Source organism: Poecilia latipinna, unplaced genomic scaffold (assembly GCF_001443285.1).
Source record: "Poecilia latipinna isolate Pla-1442-1.1 unplaced genomic scaffold, P_latipinna-1.0 Scaffold1505, whole genome shotgun sequence".
In the NCBI taxonomy this organism is placed as follows: domain Eukaryota; kingdom Metazoa; phylum Chordata; class Actinopteri; order Cyprinodontiformes; family Poeciliidae; genus Poecilia; species Poecilia latipinna.
The window spans coordinates 46,619-62,047 of NW_015114121.1; the positions used below are offsets into that span (position 1 = coordinate 46,619).

At 36.4% G+C, this 15,429-nt stretch overlaps 2 protein-coding genes across 5 annotated transcripts in view; one reads left to right on the forward strand and one right to left on the reverse strand.

Annotated features, from left to right (window-relative positions):
- Nucleotides 1–743: 743 nt before the first annotated feature.
- On the forward strand, nt 744–4,719 carry LOC106963198 (relaxin-3 receptor 1-like). Its single transcript, XM_015057978.1, has 2 exons — nt 744–1,656; nt 2,460–4,719. Exon 2 carries the CDS (start codon nt 2,599–2,601, stop codon nt 3,805–3,807), a length of 1,209 nt encoding a protein of 402 aa, XP_014913464.1. The 5' UTR covers nt 744–1,656; nt 2,460–2,598; the 3' UTR covers nt 3,808–4,719.
- Nucleotides 4,720–9,204: 4,485 nt separating this feature from the next.
- The window catches only part of LOC106963199 (ras/Rap GTPase-activating protein SynGAP-like), a 61,731-nt gene continuing 55,506 nt past the window's right edge, over nt 9,205–15,429 (reverse strand). For 3 of the 4 annotated variants that reach the window (XM_015057982.1, XM_015057980.1, XM_015057979.1), the window contains 2 exons: nt 14,032–14,104; nt 9,205–12,034 (listed from right to left, as the gene is read on the reverse strand). In XM_015057982.1, coding sequence (XP_014913468.1) covers nt 11,996–12,034; nt 14,032–14,104 — 112 coding nt within the window. In that variant the 3' untranslated portion in view covers nt 9,205–11,995. The remainder of the gene's footprint in view (nt 12,035–14,031; nt 14,105–15,429) is intronic. The other variant, XM_015057981.1, reaches the window with a different exon arrangement.

Here is a 15,429-nt window from a genome sequence, read left to right on the forward strand (position 1 = left end):
CTGAAGAGTATCAGAAATTTGTGCAGAACATTGTTTACATAGCTAAGATGTAAGGTCAGGACAGTTTATAAAAAAACAAAAACAAAGCTAGCCCATAATGACATATGAAACCTTTTCTCTACAGCAATTTGAATGAACTTCAGCTTTGTCACACAGCCTCATCAACATGAAGAGCTAAATTGTTTTGCTTAAATTCTGGTCGCAGTCTGTTATGGCTGTTTATTTTTTATATTCTCTCTGTTACCTCAAAAAGTCTATCAGAGTTATTTTGGATTAAGGATTGGAAAGAGGTTTGAAATTATGTTTGGAAGCAGGTCTGGCAGGAGGGTTATAAGGGTTAGCGACTCAATTAAATTGGGGTCGGAAGGAGGGTTGGAAGGAAGATGAGAATGAGGATTGGGAGGAGTGTTGGAATTAGGGTAAAAAAATTTACTGTAATTTAGTTTTGTCATATTTTATGTATTCCCAAAACTTTGCTCTAGACCAATCATAGTTTGTGTTTTTGCAGTGCATTCATTGCCTAACTGTAGGCAAAATACTGTATAACAAATACAATAGATAAAGTTAAACTGTGCAGGAGAATAAAGCACATATAATAAAAGTCTGGTGTTTAATTAATTAGTTTTTTTGTGTGGTTGTTTTTTTTTTTGTTTTTCTTAGTTTTATTGCAGCCACCGCTGCAGTAAAAAATGCAGCAATGGCTGTTGGAAACTATGTCACATTATAATTTCCTGGAAAAGAAAAATTATTCAGTGGAGCAGATCCCAACATGGATCTTTTCACTGACAGCACAATCCCCACACAGGTATAGTAACACTGTTTCTAACGTACAACTGAAAACTCAATCACAGTACGTGCAGTGCAATACAAATATTTATCTATACATAAAACTTCACTGCATAACAGATAATCTTGTGAAATGAAGTGCATACAGACCAGCACAGCGAACCAGTACTTAAGTATCTGTACATATTTGCTACAGGATATCAATATAGCAGTGAGTGAGAGAGGTAACGCCTTCCTCGTCCTTACTCTCCAACCTTTCCTTGATGTCAAACCATGTAATTGTAGCAACAAATTACGCCACAAAGAAACCGCATTTTGATAACGCTAAAGATAACCTGCCTTCTCGGTTAATTTCGGAACTTCCCTCTAAGTAATACGGTTTCTTGTTTGTTTATGATAGATTCTTCTGTCTTGATTTAATCATTGTAACATGGTAGTGATTACCGATAGCTTAATCTTCAATCAGAGTCTAGCTCCAGTATAGCTAATCACTTCCAATTAAAGTGTCAATGTTTGATTTTTGAAAACTAATCTAGATGTTATAATACATTCCTCTCATTCCTTTCTATAAAAAATGTAATTCTTCTCCCAGACAAAATTAATTTACCCTTCAAATTGACATTTGATAGTTGTTTTTTGTTTTGTTTTGTTTATTTAACAAGACTGATATGATTGTTGATACTTAAATATTAGTAGGATTCGACAGTTAATCATCAACCATTTATGAGACCCTTGTTGATCCTTCTCTGGAAGGTGGAGCCTAAAACAAGGGAAGGGGACAATGAAGATTGCTATTTTCCGTGTTCTTCAGTAGAGCTCAGAGCGATGACAGTAAGCCCAGCTGAAGGTTTTCCATCATTCATTTCCCAGGTAAGATTTGTTTTCCTTCTTTAATTGAAAATAGCAATCAAGACTGCATTAAGATACATTAGTTTATATTTGAATGTAATATTTCAATGCTAGTCAAATTACTTGAAATAAATGGAAATTTAAACAGATTCTGGTCTTCAGTAGTTAAGGAACCTTGTCTGATTAACTGTGATAGATTTTAAAACTGGGAGAAATTTAGATAAACAGCTGGTTAAATGAAAACTGGATAGATAAACAAATAATGCAGTAAGTAATGTTGGAGGGTTGAGCACAATTTTCAAGTTCCTTGCCTTTTTAATTTCAAACAAGCAAAAGACAGAGAAGAAAACTAGAGACAAAAAACTATAGATTTCATTAATAATATTAATATTGATAATATTAATTTAACATCTTCAATCAAAAATTCTTTATCTGGCAGATCTTTGAGGAAAACCCATTTGGGTTACTTAGCAGACCAGCTCCTGTTCAAATAATGCGATTAGTTTGAAGTCGAACATCGTAATGAGTTATTAGAGGATGGATGTTTGTACATGCTGTGTAGTCAAGAATTTTTTTAAGCAAGTATGGTTAAAAATTATACTGAACAAATCTTGAAATGTTTTCTCTATTAGGCAATGAAATCAGCCATGAGACTTTCATCAAAAATGTACATACTTTGTTTCTTTCATTAAGATCTGGGCAGCATGATCTGACCCTGTGGCTGACACTTCAGTAAAATTCGTTTATCTGACCAAGCTAATCCACTTATTTATTCATAAACTGCTGCGTCTATGATGTAATTATAATTTCCTCTTTCCTTGCAGGAGCAATTGTCATCTAATAAACGCAAAGCCGGAACTTGCCTATCTGATTTATAGTTGTCTCAGAGAGGGTAAGTGGAAACACCTCCTCCTCTAAAAGACGAGGCTATTCTCAAAAAAGTGAGTTTTAGGGGTTAAAAACATGTCAAATCCTGATTTGAAGAAGCTCGAGGTTTTCTACAACCTCCTGAACAGTTGCAGTTTGGGTGCATTTTGCAACAACTCTCTGCTGTCATTTCACAATTCAAACAATGAGAGTGGGATGGAGAGTCCAGATGATGGAACGCTGAGAGTGTTCATCTCTGTGGTGTACTTCATTGTGGCTACAGCTGGAGTGTTGGGCAACTTGCTGGTCATGTTCCTACTTTATTCAACTCACACCATCACCACTGGCACCATCAACTTCTTTGTTTTCAACCTAGCTTTGGCCGACCTACTGTTTTCTCTTGCCTTACCCTTTTGGGCGGTGGACATTGCTCTGGACTACAGTTGGCCTTTTGGCTTAGCTGCATGTAAGGCTGTGTCCTTGCTAACTGGACTGAACGTCTTTGCAAGTTGCTTTTTTCTGACAGCTATGAGTCTGACACGCTACTGCTACGTGGCAACAGCTCTCAAACCTGGATCGTCCCTATGCAACAGATCTTGTACCTTCCCGGTAACCACAGCTATCATTTGGGTTGGGGCTCTCATCGTGGCAGTACCCAGGGCCCGGTACGCAGACCTCAGCCGTGTGGGCAGCGGCAATGACACAGCATGCTTGCTCCGCTTCCCAGAAGGCACGGCTTGGCTCGGAATAAACCAACTCCTGCGAGTGGTTCTGGGATTTCTGCTACCCTACGCCATCATCATCCTCTCCTACTTGCTCTTGCTGCGATTCCTCTGCAGGCACAAACTGAAAGGGAGCAGCAACACTCGGCGAAAAGCCGACATCTCAAAATCTGTGGCTGTGGTGGTGCTGACCTTCTGTGCCTGCTGGTTTCCCTACAATGTCCTCACTCTCTGGAGCGTCCTGATACAGCTTGACATCATTGATATGAGCAAATCGTTCTACAGTGCTCAGACGTACTTCTTCCCTCTGGCCAACTGTTTAGCTTTCACCAGCAGCTGTTTCAACCCTGTCATCTATTGTCTGGTCAGGAAGGAATACCGAACAGCTCTGCGTAATGTTTTCTTCAAGCTGAGTTTGGCCATCATGTCCAAGATGCCCTATGCGCTTAACTCCGAGGAGGGTTTAGGGCAAGGTCGTCAGCTTGGTATTCCTCTCAGCAACGTCTACAGCCAGACGTGCCAAACTTACTCAAGGGGCTACACACCGCTGACAACACTTCCTGCTGGAACATCACCACTGTAAAGTCTCAACCCAATGTTTCCTCAGTCTTTCTCTGCGATAGAGTTTGTATTGTCTGTGTTCTGTGGGGACATTAGGAGCAGATAGTAATTTGCCTGCAGCAGCAGTCTGAGTCAGAGCCGCACAATTTTGAAAAGCAAGCAATTGCAATTAGTTTTGAGAATGCAACAATATCAGCTTTGAAAAATATACATTATTCTCAAACTTCTGTTTCTCACCTGTTTTTAAGATGATTCCATCAGTCTTAGCATTTACTGCCTATGGTTGAAGTGGTGCATTGCAGAAAAACACAGGCAGGAAGTAAACACAAGTAACCTTCTTCTACTACCACACACCACACTTTACTACCCAATAAAGTGAAATGCAAAATTATACTGAAGGAATTTCTCTTTTACCAGGATAACCAATAAAAACAACGCACATTTTCGTATTTTATGTATTTAAAAACATGTCTTGTCTTGAACTGAGACTGATCAGCTACCTACAGCAGGCAAGATACTAGTCAGCTCCATATGAACTCCAGAAAGCCTCTCTTAAAGAAATTCATGCTGTTCTTTTAAGACTTCTGACTTCATGTTGTACCAATATTTAACTTTTCCCCCTAATGATCAGTAGTGTCTGTATGAGAATGTTCATGTTGATGCAGGTACTTAGCTTTTGTGGATCTGCATAAAAATTGAAACGTTCTGACATTTTTCAAAGTTGCATATGCTAAAATATTACCTAAAGAGATTGTGCCAGCGTCTCTTCTTTCCTTCCTCTTTATTGTTTGACTGGAAATAATAAACAATATTTTGTAGTTATTCTTAACTTTTGTGGGGGAAAAAAATCTCTCCCCTTTTGTATTCTGCTGTTGCAGCAATAGTTTAGTTGTGATTGTGCTTGTTTCATTTCAGTGTAAAGTGTGAAGATGTTGAATTTAAATCTAAAAATAAAACTAACTGAACTTAAACTACAGTTTGTGGTTTTTTTTTTTTTTTTTTTGCTTTACACTTTGCATCAGAAACTTTTAACTCTTTGAAGCAAGAACAAAACTGATCTGTCAAATATTATTGAAATGTTAAAATATGAATTGGATTGTATAATTACAGAGTTAAAATGCATATTAATTGCACATTTGTGTTTTAGTCCACTGATGAGACTTTTTAGGTTTCACAATGAGAAATATGAAAAAAATCTCAGCCATTATTTATATTCTCTAATGCACCACAAGATGGTGCTGATGCTCCTTTTTAGTCAGGGAAGCGAACTACAAAAGCAATGGTTATTTAGTGGCTTTTTCTCAACTTGCATATCAATTTTAGTCTGGACTTTTGCGTGGTTACATTAACATTGGTAAATCTGCATTGCTGTTTTTTTTTTTTTTTTTACAAGACAGTATGTGTGAACCAATTTATTTATTTTTTTTGTCTTACTCGGTCTCTCTTTTGTGTCCTCTTTTTGGTAAATGAGCAGGTTGCCTTGGTAACGTTATGGTCAAACCATTTGTGTTTTGTGAATTTTACACATTTCTTTGTGTTTGCACATTGCATACATATGCATTAAGTTTCTTTGTCATTAATTTTTGTGGAATCTGTGCTTTTTTTGTGGATTCCATTTTCAAAACTTTTTTGTAGAGACCACAAGTATTTAACTTGTACAATTTTTTGTCGTGGGACCTATTGACAAGAAATTGTAAGCCAGTTGTAGTTAAGAAATTATTCTTAAGTTGTAATTATTATTCAGACACACATAACTCAAATTAGGTTATGGTTAGTGAAATGTATCCAATACTTAGTGGACCCTTTGTTGGTAATGAAAACTCTAAAACGTCTCCTATACAAAAATAATTGACTAAATAAAGTGTTTGGGAGCGAGTGTGACTTCCACAACAACAACATACAAATATTGAAGGTTCTAGTCCTTTATACATTTTGATCTTCAGCTCTTTCTAAACATTTTCAATTAGTCCTCTGATGGACTAAAACAATCTAGATTTCCTGTTTCTGCAAGACACCCTTGACTCCTGGACAATTCTTGTGGCATCTGATTTTTTTACTTTTCTGTCAAAAAACAAACAAAAAAAAAACAGAAAAACAGATGATGTTCTTTCCTCTCCCAAGCATTAAGAAGTTTAGAACTATTAATGGTATCTTTTGCAAAATCAAACAGCTCTTCTATTGTCCATCACAAGGATCTTTTTCTGTGCTGTGAATTAGGACAGGGTGCCCAAGTTTATTTCTTGAGAGCTACTAGTGTGTAACATTTACATGCGTCCCTTCTCCAACACACCTGAATCAAATGAATGACTCATTACCAGGTCTCTGAATCAGAATCCTGATTCATACTTGATGAATCAGGATGCAAAGAGTCTGCAAAGCTCCTGAGCAAAGGAGCAAAAACTGAATCAGTTTTTGATTCAGATGTGTTGGAGCAGGGATGCGTTCAAGTTGCAAAATAATTCTTGAGTACTAAACTTGGGCACCTCTGAAAGACTATACCAGGCAACATTATTTGTTATCAATAGGGGGCAGGATTGCTTTAAAAACTGTAACACATTTCAGCCATTTTCTTATCTTATTTGCATAATGTTCTCATTAGCTTTACACTTATACACTTTATTGTGTATAAGTGGTATTTGCAAATTAGTTTGTAATAATTTCTATTTTTCTGGGGCTGTGTGGATTTTGTGTCAACAAGATACCTAAAAATATATATTTTAGAAATAGGTTAATATGTCTGATACCTTTTTCCTCATTGTGTGGCAGCTGATTATTTCTGTTTGTTCAGACATCACAATTAAAGTCTTGTCCACGTGAAAATAGTTTTTTGAAAAAGATTCGTCACTTCCTATATGTTCATTGCTTATACGCAATATGCATTTATACGCAGAAACAAAAGATGGTGGTTGCATGATGCTGTGGGGGAGTATTGACTCAGTAGGACTGATTTCTTAATTTTTTAATGTACATTTTGTACATTTGTGTTGATTTGCCACGTAAGATTCAGATTTGTAACATCAAAAAAAAAAAAAAAAGAAAAACTTGCAGCAGCATTGTTAGGTGTATAGATTTTTTTTCCTGATAAGCCTAAATAACACACATAATGGAGTGTGACTGCTGTTGAGGAAGAGCAGTAAGATCTATGAAGCTGATCCTCCTTAATCCTCTCGCCGCCTGTTGGAGTCCTGGCTGGTGTTCATCCGTTGTCCCTGTACAGATCTCTGATGGGAAACAGCCGACATCTCATTACTCCTACAGCCACCGAGATGATGTGACTGAATGCTAAGCCACATTTGGATGAGTGACTCGTGCTGGCTTTGATTAGATGCGGCGCAGGACGGAGCTGTGAGCTGATAGAGGAAATATGCTTGGTGGCGTTTCATCACTTTTTCATTTGTTACAAAGAGGCTGTTGAGATTTCTAGCAGTAAAGCAAAGAGTCGCTGGAGGTGTTTTGTTGCTGCAGTGGGATCCAGCCTGTGTTTTCGGGTTGAGTTGGGACCCATCCCTCTTATAAACAGAAATGAACAGCCAACACCAATATTACCAGGTTGTGACTGTATTGCAGGAAACACACTTGGTTACTTTTTAGCACAAAATTGGTAAGACCACTTCCAACCAGCAACTTTAGTTTATTACAAAATGTAAAAGTAGGCACTGTACATAATAATCTGCCTCTTATTATGTCCAAAACTGACTGACTGTCTGGTCGTCAATCTAAACTTTAAAATTAATCTGATTTCCCAGTATATTTAAAAAACAGAACACTGCTGACTTTAACCAAATATTTCAACTGCAGTTGACATTCAGAGCCAGACAACACAAATGACTGTCTACATGCTGCCTACTGTAATATCTCTTACCTAAAGTTGCTCTTGCAACCCTAAAATCTTTTGTGCCAAAGATTTTTTTTTAAATGCATTTTCTGTATTCAAATAGAAAATACAGAAAAGATAACTTGTACCCATGAAGGAAATGCTTAGTATCTGCCTTAACATTTGAATTACATTCTTTATATTCTACTCTTGGGAAATGTAGTTTGATGAGAAACTTCATTATCTACCAATAATTCAACATAAACGCAATCTACTTACATTTATATTGGTTTGATCAGGATTGCTAATGTGTCATATGGCATAATGGAAGAAAACAGAAACAATCAGATGGCTGCAAATCAGAAACAAAATTAATATAAAAAAGATGTAATACAAACATTTTAGAAGATAACGTATAACGTCAAAGTACATGTGACATTTGAGCAATTTTGAAACCAGGTAATAGCCAATGGCTAAATATAGTTAAGAAACGCAGACACAAAATAGGGAAATAAATTTGCAAAGGGGCAAAATTGCCCAGATCCAGACGCTTGTCTTGTGAAACAAGAGATAATCAAGAATTAGGGATTTAATAATTTATTTAAATCACTCGGAAAAAAATCACCTGAAATATGAATACATTCCCTTTGTTCAAAACAAGTCATATCAATCAAGTATACTTACACTAATAATAATTACAAGCGCAATCATACCTACGGTTACTACCATTATAAATAAAATTACCAACGTTAAACATCCACCACACAACATCAGGGGTCTGGAGGGTATGGCTTATCAATGGGGCATGGCTTATTTCAAAAGAAACCTCAAGTAAATTAAGGTATTACATCCAGGAGGCCTAATTCAAGTCAAAAATCCCACCAACAATATATTTGTGACACAGTAGATCAATTGTGCAGAGTAATAGCTGCCAAGAAAAAAATAATTTTTCCACTCCATAATGCTATACATCCATTTTAGAAACATGAATAGGCTGACTGATGTTGTATATTCTTTCTGAAAATATATAAGATAAACTTACTCTGTTAGGTCCTGCGTCGCCTCCAGGAATATGGCAGTTTCCCTCCCCCTCCCTTAATCTCACAAAATTTTATAAATTATCTAAGATTTCACAATTTTGCAAACAAACACTTTTCAATAGAATTCTCCATATAAATTCTTATAATATGTTATTACAGTGGGTCTTTCTTAGGTTACTGTTAAACTTGTGTGCCAAATATAAATTCAACTACTGGTCCATCACACTAATGTACATGTAGAGAACAAAGAGTGACTGAAAGTAAAAGGGTTTCATATTCACGGGATTAACCGAAATTCTCATCTGCAAAAAGTGTCTTTGAACGTTCAGTAGCAGGGAACAAACTGCAGCTTTTTGGGCCGATTGCTTTTTCAGATTTTTAAAAGCTCTGACCTGCCATAACTGGCAGACATTTTGAATGAAAATACAGTTTTCTTTTAATTGTCTCATAATTTTTGTGCTTCCTCAGACACTACAGATATGCTTTTGCAAGATTAATGACATATTCAAATTTTTTTTATCTCTAGATTAGTGGCTAAAGATCAACTTTTTCTGGTCAACCCAAAGTACTTAATTTAACAGAAATGCAATATTTGTTTGTTTCCTCTGTGCTCATCATAACACCTGAGAGTCTGACAATTTTTTGGAATGCAAATAATATTAGTTTGATTGTGATGGTAGCGGCACTTAAATATGAGAAACCTCAGAAAGCATGGAACATCCAGAAATAGCAATAAACAAGCCACCAAGATCTGAACCTGATTTATTTCCCTATTTGGTTAGTAGTAAAGATTTAACTAGTTTGTACTTGGGGGGTAATAAAAAAATAAAAAAACAAGTTGTTCTAACCAAATAAAACAAAAAATATTTCCTTACTTTGTATGGTATAAAGCAGACAACTGGCAAGGGCTTTATTTTAGAGGTAGCCCACTGCAGCCAACATAGATAAACCTTCAATAATAAATAGGCATAACTTTAAATAGTTTATATTTGCTTTCGTTGAAAACATTTCTCACAGACCAAGGATTGCAGCGTCCAGAAAAATAAAAACAGATATGAAATATAACATTTCAGAATACTGTATAGCAATGCAGGCCAAGTAAATAAATAGATACATATTTCAAAAAGAACTTAAAACTGCAATCCAGCATTGTTGAAAGCACCACAACTGTTTTGGTTACACAACACAGGCGAGCTAGTATAGTAATCAATCATCAATTCCTCCGGAAGAAAAGAAAAACACTCCGCCCGCAACTGTTGTTTCTGGATTGCAGCATTAAGAGTCATCATAGAATATAAGAATTAGTTTTTGCCACAACTTTAACATGCCTGAGGGCCTACCCTTGATTTCAATACATTTTACATATAAGAATAGATATACATTAAGCTATTTTATACATTTCTGGTAACATAAACATGTAATTTTTTTATAATTTATCTTGAAGTAAAATGTATTTTTAAAGGCAAGAGGTTAAGATAAAATATATCAACCATGAAATTTGTAATGTAAATGATTCTAATAGAGTTAACCAACACACTGCTTATTAATTCATCACCTGACTACAAAAAGTACATTTAATATACAAAGTTTACAAGTTTGTTTTTTCCTTTTTCTTTGTATTGGTTTTGTTATTTTTGGGCCCTGTATTACAGACTGTAAGGCAGTCAAATCTTATGCACATATACTACATATCCCTGTTTCTTAGTCTTTTAATGTTTTAATCAGTCCGTTTCTCTCTGTCCTGCAGCTATAATGCAAAAGGCTCAGTGCCACACTCTTCCGAATAAAAACTGGAGGAGCTGGCAGGTTAGCTTAAAAAAAATATGCCTTACAATGATAAAGCTGTCTTAAAGCGTGATAACTGTAGCAAAATCATAGAATTACTGACTTACTTATTCTTGCCACCAAAAGCACATGCAGAATTGTTGCAGATGTATGCTTCAGAGACATTAAAACAAACAAAAAAACGTGAGTATTCCAATGCTTGCTTATGTGTTAGCTATAAGCAGGGACACAATAAATTTATAGTTAAAGCTATTAACATAAAATCTTACGGCACATTTTCAAAACAGCGTTACAAAGTGATTGGGAGTCAAGCTAGCAGCTACTCGGAGTTAAGCTAGCAGCTACTCGGAGTCAAGCTAGCAGCTACTCGGAGTCAAGCTAGCAGCTACTCGGAGTTGTTTGGTTTGGAAGGTGGTGGCGTTTACATCTAATTAAAAAAGGTACAGCGTATAACTAATAGAATCTGACACTTAACCTGTCCAAAAAGATTTGAGTATGTGTTGTATTGATTTGACCCGTTTCTGTGATGTTGTGTTAGCTGTGTCAGCTTTACTCTCCCAATGTCTCTCCAAAGTGAGTCTGTTCTGAGAAATGCAACAGTTTTGATACAGATTCCTCATGCCTACATTGTATCACCCAAACCATATTTTAAAATACCCAAGGACACACATGAATTTTTATTTGGTTGCCATTCAAACCACCTTTGTTTCCAAGACTCCTTACAAATCTAGGTACTGGATAAAATTGTTACAATTGTTACTGTAATGTGTTTAATTGGCCTGGAATTGTCTTTAGCAAAATAGCAATCTGTAATACTGTTTTGAAAAATCACCACGTTGTCATTATATCCATCACTTTTATAAAATGAGATTAGTTTAAGTGCCCCCATTATTAAATTAATTTAGAATATGTATTAATACATTTTTATACACATTGAAAGTCAAGTTTTAGCAATATCTTCCACACTTAAAAAGTTAAATCACAGGCCTCAGATTGTACTCAAATCAGCTGATTGTAGAACTTGTCTGGCTTTTTAAGATGAGATGGCTGTAATATAAAGAAGAAACATTAAAAAAAAGCAAAATTCTACTAAATCTAAAGTAGAAAATATTTAATGATTCAACAACATGCTTGTTGCTTGTTGAAGGAGTCACCATGAAGGAATATTGTGCCTGGTGTCCTCAGCCACTGAAGTGGGAAGCTTCTTGTAGAAGGGGGGAAGTAATCTTAAGTTCATCTTCATCCCACTGTTTTCCACAACTTCTTCACCACAGTTACAAAAACTCTTTAGGAACAGTATTGCCGTTATTGTGGCACTGGCTTATATTTCAACCAAACCGTGCACAACATTTGCTGCACACGTTGGTCCTCTTGCTGAGTTGATTGTCAAGTTCTGTTACAGGCTTAGTTTTAATATGTGCAACGATTTTGAAAATATTTCTTAATGTGAGATGACACCATCGTTGGTCCTTTGTAGGCCTTTGACTCGAGTCAGTCTGTAGGAGCCGTTTTGATCCACCTTCTTACACCCGAGTGACCGTCATGAATTCGGGTCACCTTGGAACTAGCAGTCAGGATCCAGGGAGGCCCCCATAGACCTGGCTGAGAGACTGCAGAAGACAAAACAGATACAATTACCATTTTTCTACATTTACAAAGGTGACAAACATTCAGAATCTCAGCTTAATATTTCTTCAAATGAGGTTTTTCTTTGATATCAAGTTAAATTTGACAGTAGGATAAGTGTGGCGCTAAGACACAACAGCTGGTTGACTTACAATAACTGAACATGTGGGAAACTTCAGGGGTCGCCGAGTTTACCCAGGCCTAGTTTTACTGAAATATTTAAAAGTGTTCCCCTGTTTTAACTTTATACATTTAAATAAAGTTGAAAAGGCTAAATTCAGACAAAAATATTTAAAGTCAGAGGTACATAAAGATTTTATCATTTATCTAAATGTGTGCTACACTTTGCCATAATGAAATATTAGATGGGTTATTTCTATCAGTGCAAAGAAGCGCAGAGGTCTTCTCTTTTGTAGTCCTAGCGTTAACGAGAACTATTCTCCAGTCCACATGATCACCATATTCCTTTACATATTTAAATATTTTAACTTGACATGAAAATTACCTATTTACTTTTTGGAAAATCTTGGCCTAATGTCTGATAACATGACCCCTCAACAGAGGCTTGAAGGGCTTAATAGCAAGACTCTGAAGACAAAATGGAATGACATGATGGGGAAATAAATAAACATGGTTTTGATATGACAAGAAATGTGCTGTGATATTATTTCAAAAGGCACATTTCTTCGTTGAGGATAAATAAATTAAATCTACAACTAATCCCAAACAGCAGTACATTTATCTTTTTATGTTTTGCAGGGTAAAGTCTCAGGTCTCATGAATTCAAACTACATTACGTCACTGAGAATGTGATGTAATGTGCACTAATACTAATATATAATTTCTGGATGATGTATGTCGCACCTTGAAGCATCTGGAAACCCAAAGATCAGCCAGACTTGTGGAGATCCTCAATTCTCTACTTGATATCTTTTCCGTTTTTTTTTTTTTAATTATTATTTCATAGCATTATAAAAAAGGAAGCAGTATGTATCAGTGAGGTCTTGAAATCTATCTATAATGAAGCCATTTTTTTTATTTTAAAGTTATGTGTCTGGAAAGTGAGGGTTAAAAAAAAGGATTTAATCTTTTTAGGTTGAGTGTTTTAATAAAGAAAAAAATGAATTAACTTAATGTGAAAAAGAGAACTGTAAAAGGTCTTCTGGGGTTTTAGGAAAACTACAAAAGTCTGGGTTAGGAGGAAAATATAGTGAAATGACGGATGATTTTAATTCTACAAAAACTCTTCTTCTGACAGGACTTTAAACCAACGATTGGAGGCTAATCCAGCAGAGTCATAACTAAACTCTCTTCACCAGACTCCAAATTAGATTGCACAGTTTGGACATTTAATCCCATCGCATTTTTATTTATTTTAGGTTTCTGGTGTCAGAGTTTCACAGCAGGCCCGTTGCTGAAACGTTTCCGTATTTGGCCGTCTTTCAAGACACAATTTGATCGGTTCGCTTGTGGCTCCTTGGAGCTGCAGAGAAGGTGACGGTATATTTCAAGGATAGCAAACGTTTCCTCCGAGTTATTTAAGCACAAACAGCCTCTTCACCTGCGTCACCAATCATCCCACATGGTGCATTCAGCAACTTGAATTGCACTGACGCTGCTGGTGAGTCACAGTTCCTCAGTGATAAATGCATTCCAGAGAATCATAAGCTCTTTGAGGTAAATAATATCTAATTTCTGCTCTGAAGATTTGCTGTTCCTTCACCGTTTTTAGGATTTCGTGATTTGCGCTCCTCCCGATCCTTATGCCCCACCCGTCAAGTGTGTGCAAGATGCGGTGAAATGTTGCTTTTCGATACGACAAAAAGCGTGGACTGAACTGATGGAGGTGGCTGACGTATGTGGAAGCCGCTGCAAACTTCTCAACCTGTGCTGGCTTCTGCAAGAAACGCTCTTGGATGTGATGCAATAATGAGGCAAACTGATTTAGGACATGACTGGTGGTGTAGACACAGGCACAAACCTGGTCTGTGAGGATTCGAGGCTTAATATCAGGAATGGCACCCCCTCTCAGCTCATCTTCCACAGCCATGAGTCTGACAACAGGGAAATAGAAACAAACAGACCGGTTGACAAAAGTAGAGTTATGAAGCCGGCGTTCTTCAGATGTACTGTGAGATTGTGCAGCCATATGATGATATTAAGGTCCTGAAGTGTTCCTGGGCATCCTCTGAGGTCCCCAAAAGTGAATCTAATATTTGTTCAGGTGCAGAAAATGTCAAATGAAATCGTGGAAGAGTGAAGTGTATGGTCATGTATTGTCTGCTCACTATCTGCTTACATAATTTCTTCCAAGCATGAATTGCTATGGTCACAATCAGCCTGTCTAGGTTTAGGTAATCTTTAATTTTAACTTTACATTAGAGACTTGGCCACAATTTCAGATTTTTTAGTTGATTCAAACTGATTATTCTGTTTGGAAAAAAAAAGAAAAATCAATTGAAAACCCTTAAAGTGAAAGACTAGATGTTACGGTCTCCTCCTTATGGCAATACAAAGTCAACAACATAAACATACAAAAGTCAATGACTAACAAAATATGAAGGTAATTCAAATCATCATGTTGAAAATGAATGAACATGTTATTTAAAAGAAAAACAAAACTGGTTTTCTTCAGAATGTCTGATAGTGGGATTACTGGGATGCAGAACAAGAAGTCATCTTGACTTTAGGCTACACAAAAGTACTCACAACCCTTGAATTTATGTGTGATAGCCAGCATGAAATAAGTAATTACTGTAAAGTGATAGGAAAATGAAAAGTGGCTTTGCAGACCCAGTTTTAGCTACAATTTCAGCTTCATGTCTTTTAGCCTGTGTCTCTCTGCTTTACACATTTGGAATGGAGTTAACGATTTTTACCGATTTGTCTGGAATATGCATCTGAAGATAAATTATTATGTCTTGCCACAGATTTACAACTTATTATAGGTGTGGACTTTGACTGGTCCATTCCAACGCATGATCTAAACCAAGGTTGTCAAACTTTAGTTCTCTGGGATTTGTATCCTAAAGCTGCCAGATGTTACTCTGTTTCAATACAGCTGAATCAAATAAGTTCAGGAGGTAATTCATTGAACCAGGAATGTTTGAGCTGAACTACTCCGTTGTAATTCTGTCAGGAAGTCTGGGGTCGTGTTCCTGCTGGAAGGTCACAAGTATTGCACAGTTTTTTTCTTCCAGGGCTGTTCAGTATTTATCTCCATCTATCTTCCCGTCACTTTTAACCAGCTCAGGTGAAAGGCAGTCAAACCATTTCAGGCCTTTACTGAGTGGCAAAATGAGCACAATTGTTGAAAGAAGATTATAAGAAGTGTTGATCTCAGTTTTCTACACCTCAGTTATGGACACAGTAAGTAAAG

Coding starts and splice junctions, on each gene's coding strand:
- LOC106963198 (XM_015057978.1), top strand. CDS start 2,599: ATGTCAAATCCTGATTTGAAGAAGCTCGAGGTTTTCTACAACCTCCTG.